General features: G+C 41.6%; 1 protein-coding gene across 1 annotated transcript in view; it reads left to right on the forward strand.

The window, feature by feature from the left end:
- LOC110441811 (E3 ubiquitin-protein ligase SHPRH-like) overlaps positions 1 to 7,425 on the forward strand; it is a 67,468-nt gene that overhangs the window by 42,530 nt on the left and 17,513 nt on the right. The window contains exons 18-20 of the mRNA XM_021485068.1: positions 281 to 457; positions 825 to 932; positions 6,672 to 6,820. Coding sequence (XP_021340743.1) covers positions 281 to 457; positions 825 to 932; positions 6,672 to 6,820 — 434 coding nt within the window. The remainder of the gene's footprint in view (positions 1 to 280; positions 458 to 824; positions 933 to 6,671; positions 6,821 to 7,425) is intronic.

Raw genomic sequence — 7,425 nt, forward strand, 5'->3', positions numbered from 1 at the left:
GTACCGTGAGGTGTTGTGTATATATTACAGTACACAGAGACAGTAGACATGTACCGCAAGGTGTTGTATTTATATTACAGTATACAGAGGCAGTAGACACGTACCGTGAGGTGTTGTGTATATATTAAAGTATACAGAGGCAGTAGACATGTACCGCGAGGTGTTGTGTATATATTACAGTACACAGAGACAGTAGACATGTACCGCGAGGTGTTGTATTTATATTACAGTATACAGAGGCTGGAGACATGTACCACGAGGTGTTGTATTTATATTACAGTACACAGAGGCAGTAGACATGTACCGCGAGGTGTTGTGGTCTGTGGAGGAACATAAAGATTACCTGAGGACAGACAAGCTACAGTTATTACATACACTCTACAATCTCAATGAGATCCTTTCCCTCAAACCAGATGGTGTGGCTCCTACCCTCAGGGACAGTCTTCTGAAACAACAGGTACGTACAGCTTCAAGAGGAAGATTATAGGTGTACACATTCAGAAATGACTTTACAGGGTGGTCCGATTATCATTTCCTTTTCACTAAGATTGTCATATTAGGATTGCACTTCCATTCACACCAAAGTGATGATTACCTGGGTGAGTTGTATCATAATTGGTGTAAAATAATAAAAGTTTAAGTCTGAAGGTAATTCTATCATCCATTATAAAATTAGTTGCTGGAAACTCTTACAGTCATTTTAATAAAAAATTATTACTGATTTTTACAACTCTTTTATTCAAACACTTCTTTTATAACATTCTCTTTAAACATTGTTTTCTCTTAAAAGTAAAACCAGATGATGTTTTTGTTGTATTTTACAGGCAGACGACCTGAGGGAGAATTATATGTCAAAGGCTGAAGCAAAAGTAACATCTAGTCAGAGTTCACTGACCCCTACTCAGCAGAGCATGACACAGTTTAGGGCTGAGGTAAGGTTAAAACAGTCATAGCGCACTGAGTCTACTCAGCAGAGCATGACATAGTTCAAGGCTGAGGTGAGATGAAAACAGTCATAGCTTACTGCCCCCTACTCAGCAGAGCATGACGTAGTTAGGGCTGAGCTAAGGTGAAAACAGTTACAACTCACTGAGTCTAATCAGCAGAGCTTGAGCCAGTTCAAACTAAGGTAAGGTAAAAACAGTCAAAGCTCACTGAGTCTAATCATTAGAGCATGACTCAGTTCAGGGCTGAGGTAAGGTAAAAACAGTCACAGCTCACTGACCTCTACTCAGCAGATCATGACTCAGTTATTTGTACATTACAATTCACTGACTCCTGTAGGTCAGAATGGCTTGGATAGAGTCAGGGTTCACTGACTCCTGTAAGTCAAAGTGACTTAGATAGAGTCACGGTTCACTGACTCCTGTAGGTCAGAGTGACATAGATAGAGTCACGGTTCACTGACTCATGTAAGTCAGAGAAACATAGCTAGAGTCAGGGTTCACTGACTCCTGTAGGTCAGAGTGACATAGATAGAGTCACAGTTCACTGACTCCTGTAGGTCAGAGTGTCTTAGATAGAGTCATGATTCACTGACTCCTGTAGGTCAGAATGACATATAGATAGAGTTACAGTTCACATGACTCCTTTAGGTTAGAGTGACTTAGATAGAGTCATGGGTCACTGACTCCTGTAGGTCAGAATGACTTAGAGTCACGATTCACTGACTCCTGTAGGTCAGAGTGACTTAGAATCATGATTCACTGACTCCTGTAGGTTAGAGTGACTTAGATAGAGTAATGGTTCACTGACTCCTGTAGGTCAGAATGAGATATAGATAGAGTTACAGTTCACATGACTCCTTTGGGGTAGAGTGACTTAGATAGGGGTATTGTTCATTGACTCATGTAGGTCATAGTGACATATATAGAGTCACGGTTCACTGACTCCTGTAGGTCAGAGTGACTTAGAATCATGATTCACTGACTCCTGTAGGTTAGAGTGACTTAGATAAAGTCATGGTTCACTGACTCCTGTAGGTCAGAGTGACTTAGAGAGAGTCATGGGTCACTGACTCCTGTAGGTCAGAATGACTTAGATAGAGTCTGTAGGTCAGATTGACTTAGATAGAATCATGGTTCACTGACTCCTGTAGGTCAGAATTACATATAGATGGAGTTACAGTTCACATGACTCCTTTAGGCTAGAGTGACTTAGATAGGGTTATTGTTCATTGACTCATGTAGGTCATAGTGACATATATAGAGTCACGGTTCACTGACTCCTGTAGGTCAGAGTGACATAGATAGAGCCACAGTTCACTGACTCCTGTAGGTCAGAGTGTCTTAGATAAAGTCATGGTTCACTGACTCCTGTAGGTCAGAGTGTCTTAGATAGAGTCATGATTCACTGACTCCTGTAGGTTAGAGTGACTTAGATAAAGCTGTAGGTCAGAGTGACATAGATAGAGTCACAGTTCACTGACTCCTGTAGGTCAGAGTGCCTTAGATAAAGTCATGGTTCACTGACTCCTGTAGGTCAGAATTACATATAGATGGAGTTACAGTTCACATGACTCCTTTAGGCTAGAGTGACTTAGATAGGGTTATTGTTCATTGACTCATGTAGGTCATAGTGACATAGCTAGAGTCAGGGTTCACTGACTCCTGTAAGTCAGAGTGACATAGATAGAGTCACAGTTCACTGACTCCTGTAGGTCAGAGTGTCTTAGATAAAGTCATGGTTCACTGACTCCTGTAGGTCAGAATGAGATATAGATAGAGTTACAGTTCACATGACTCCTTTGGGGTAGAGTGACTTAGATAGGGGTATTGTTCATTGACTCATGTAGGTCATAGTGACATATATAGAGTCACGGTTCACTGACTCCTGTAGGTCAGAGTGACTTAGAATCATGATTCACTGACTCCTGTAGGTTAGAGTGACTTAGATAAAGCTGTAGGTCAGAGTGACATAGATAGAGTCACAGTTCACTGACTCCTGTAGGTCAGAGTGTCTTAGATAGAGTCATGATTCACTGACTCCTGTAGGTCAGAATGACATATACATAGAGTTACAGTTCACATGACTCCTTTAGGTTAGAGGGACTTAGATAGGGTTATTGTTCATTGACTCATGTAGGTCATAGTGACATATATAGAGTCACGGTTCACTGACTCCTGTAGGTCAGAGTGACATAGATAGACTCACGGTTCACTGACTCCTGTAGGTCAGAGTGACATAGATAGAGTCACAGTTCACTGACTCCTGTAGGTCAGAGTGCCTTAGATAAAGTCATGGTTCACTGACTCCTGTAGGTCAGAGTGTCTTAGATAAAGTCATGGTTCACTGACTCCTGTAGGTCAGAGTGTCTTAGATAAAGTCATGGTTCACTGACTCCTGTAGGTCAGAGTGACTTAGATATAGTCATGATTCACATGACTCCTGTAGGTCAGAGTGACTTAGATAGAGTCATGGGTCACTGACCCCTGTAGGTCAGAATGACTTAGAGTCACGATTCACTGACTCCTGTAGGTCAGAGCGACACAGATAGAGTCACGGTTCACTGACTCCTGTAAGTCAGAGAGACATAGCTAGACTCAGGGCTCACTGACTTCTGTAGGTCAGAGTGACTTAGATAGAGTCATGATGCACATGACTCCTGTAGGTCAGAGTGACTTAGATAGAGTCATGGTTATTCACTGACTCCTGTAGGTCAGAGTGACTTAGAGTCATGATTCACTGACTCCTGTAGGTTAGAGTGACTTAGATAGTCCTGTAGGTCAGAGTGACATAGATAGAGTCACAGTTCACTGACTCCTGTAGGTCAGAGTGCCTTAGATAAAGTCATGGTTCACTGACTCCTGTAGGTCAGAATGACCTATAGATAGAGTTACAGTTCACATGACTCCTTTAGGTTAGAGTGACTTACAGTTACAGTTCACTGACTCCTGTAGGTCAGAGTGACTTAGATAGAGTCATGATTCACTTGACTCCTGTAGGTCAGATTGACTTAGATAGAGTCATGGTTCACTGACTCCTGTAGGTCAGAATGAGATATAGATAGAGTTACAGTTCACATGACTCCTTTAGGTTAGAGTGACTTAGATAGAGTCATTGTTCACTGACTCCTGTAGGTCAGAGTGACATAGATAGACTCACGGTTCACTGACTCCTGTAGGTCAGAGCGACTTAGATAGAGTCATGATTCACTGACTCCTGTAGGTCAGAGGGACATAGATAGACTCACGGTTCACTGACTCCTGTAGGTCAGAGTGACTTAGATAGACTCACGGTTCACTGACTCCTGTAGGTCAGAGTGACTTAGATAGAGTCATGATTCACTGACTCCTGTAGGTCAGAATAACTTAGATAGAGTCACGATTCACTGACTCCTGTAGGTCAGAGTGACTTAAATAGAGTCATGGTTCACTGACTCCTGTAGGTCAGAATGACATTTAGATGGAGTTACAGTTCACATGACTCCTTTAGGTTAGAGTGACTTACAGTTACAGTTCACTGACTCCTGTAGGTCAGAGTGACTTAGATAGAGTCAGGGTTCACTGACTCCTGTAGGTCAGAACGACATATAGATGGAGTTACAGTTCACATGACTCCTTTAGGTTAGAGAGACTTACAGTTACAGTTCACTGACTCCTGTATGTCAGAGTGACTTAGATAGAGTCATGGTTCACTGACTCCTGTAGGTCAGAGTGACTTAGATAGAGTCATGATTCTCTGAGTCCTGTAGGTTAGAGTGACTTAGATAGAGTCATGGTTCACTGACTCCTGTAGGTCAGAATGACTTAGATAGAGTCACGATTCAACGACTCCTGTAGGTCAGAGTGACTTAGATAGAGTCGGGGTTCACTGACTCCTGTAGGTCAGAATGACATATAGATGGAGTTACAGTTCACATGACTCCTTTAGGTTAGAGTGACTTACAGTTACAGTAAACTGACTCCTGTAGGTCAGAGTGACTTAGATAGAGTCGGGGTTCACTGACTCCTGTAGGTCAGAATGACATACAGATGGAGTTACAGTTCACATGACTCATTTAGGTCAGAGTGACTTAGATAGGGTAATTGTTCACTGACTCATGTTGGTCAGAGTTACTTGGATAGAGTCACTGTTCGCTGACCCCCGTAGGTCAGATTTACATAGATAGAGTCACTGTTAACTGACCCCTGTAGGTCAGAGTGACTTAGATAGAGTCATTGTTCACTGACTCCGTATGTCAGAGTGACTTAGATAGAGTCATGGTTCACTGACTCCTGTAGGTCAGAGTGACTTAGATAGAGTCACTGTTCACTGACTCCTGTAGGTCAGAGTGACTTAGATAGAGTCAGGGTTCACTGACTCCTGAAGGTCAGAGTGACTTAGATAGAGTCATGATTCACTGACTCCTGTAGGTTAGAGTGACTTAGATAGAGTCATGGTTCACTGCCTCCTGTCGGTCAGAATGACATTTAGATAGAGTTACGGTTCACTGACTCCTGTAAGTCAGAGCGACTTAGATAGAGTCATGGTTCACTGACTCCTGTAGGTCAGAATGACATATAGATAGAGTTACAGTTCACATGACACCTTTAGGTTAGAGTGACTTACAGTTACACAATTCACTGACTCCTGTAGGTCAGAATGACTTAGATAGAGTCAGGGTTCACTGACTCCTGTAGGTCAGAATGACATTTAGATAGAGTTACAGTTCACATGACTCCTGTAGGTCATAGTGACTTAGATAGAGTCATGGTTCACTGACTCCGGTAGGTCAGAATGACATTTAGATAGAGTTACAGTTCACATGACTCCTTTAGGTTAGAGTGACTTACAGTTACACAGTTCACTGACTCCTGTAAGTCAGAGTGACATATAGATAGAGTTACAGTTCACTGACTCCTGTAGGCCAGAGTGACTTGGATAGAGTCATGGTTCATCGACTCCTATAGGTTAGAGTGACTTACAGTTACAGTTCACTGACTTCTGTTTGTTCAGGAATCTTTTACTTTCCACAGTACATTTATTGTTATGTCACATCTAGCATACCTTCTGTTTATTACCCCTTTTCAGCAATGTTTCTGTAATGCATATTGTCACAGTTGATCTGACACTTCTGCTGGACTGGTATAACCAAGACAAGGACCTTCTAACCTTGGGCACCTTGTTACCTTCTGTTTTAAATATTGTATTGTAATATGTAATGAATGTCTTATGCCCTCTAAGAAATGATGTAATAATTCAACCGCTGCTGGTATATGTAAATAAATGTCTACAAAAAATCTTAGTAGGAAATATGTTTGCACATTTAAATGTTACATCATATGTATCAAACTGCGGAACATTGTTTTTCTTGTTAGATATGTGTTACAAGATGCTATCCTTACAAGCTTTTTAAATCCAGAGCTCAAAGTTTAATGTCTGCCAAATTAAACTCTAACAGTAACTGTTGTAAGTCTTAATTTAAACATTAATTATACAAAAAAATCCTTTATTTCTTGATTAGGTATTGATTTAATTAATAATTTAGTACAGTAAAAAGAAGAGTTTTACACTGAAATATTTGACAGATAAAAAAATCCTTTTACATGACCAAAATTCTCTTTAATGTAAAACTTGCAGATTGGTCTCCAAAATACCTGCAGGCATGTATTCTGACAGCGTGCAAGGTTTTCCAGATACAGAAAATCACATTTTACATGATGAAATAACAATTGTGTTGATCTTTTCAGCTGTCTGATGGGCTGGAGTGGTGGCTAGAAGTTATCAAGTTTGCAGAAGACAGACGTACAGATGAAACACTGGTGGAAATGGTGAAGAGTGAACTCATGAGTGACTATGTTGACAACCACACAAACCCACATGTATCCATGGCCCGCCTGTAAGTCACTAATTCACTTGTATCCATGGCCTGCCTGTAAGTCACTAACTCACTTGTATCCATGGTCCGCCTGTAAGTCACTAATTCACCTGTATCCATGGCCCACCTGTAAGTCACTAATCCACTTGTATCCATGCCCCGCCTGTAAGTCACTAATTCACTTTTATCCATGGCCCGCCTGTAAGTCACTAATTTACTTGTATCCATGGCCCTTCTGTAAATCAATAATTCACTTGTATCCATGGCCCGCCTGTAAGTCACTAATTCACTTGTATCCATGGCCCGCCTGTAAGTCACAAACCCACATGTATCCATGGCCCACCTGTAAGTCACTAATTCACTTGTATCCATGGCCCGCCTGTAAGTCACTAATTCACTTGTATCCATGGCCCGCCTGTAAGTCACTAATTCACTTGTATCCATGGCCCGCCTGTAAGTCACTAATTCACTTGTATCCATGGCCCGCCTGTAAGTCACTAATTCACTTGTATCCATGGCCCGCCTGTAAGTCACTAATTCACTTGTATCCATGGCCCGCCTGTAAGTCACTAATTCACTTGTATCCATGGCCCGCCTGTAAGTCACTAATTCACTTGTATCCATGG

The sequence above is a fragment of the Mizuhopecten yessoensis genome, unplaced genomic scaffold (assembly GCF_002113885.1).
Source record: "Mizuhopecten yessoensis strain PY_sf001 unplaced genomic scaffold, ASM211388v2 scaffold716137, whole genome shotgun sequence".
NCBI classification, from domain to species: domain Eukaryota; kingdom Metazoa; phylum Mollusca; class Bivalvia; order Pectinida; family Pectinidae; genus Mizuhopecten; species Mizuhopecten yessoensis.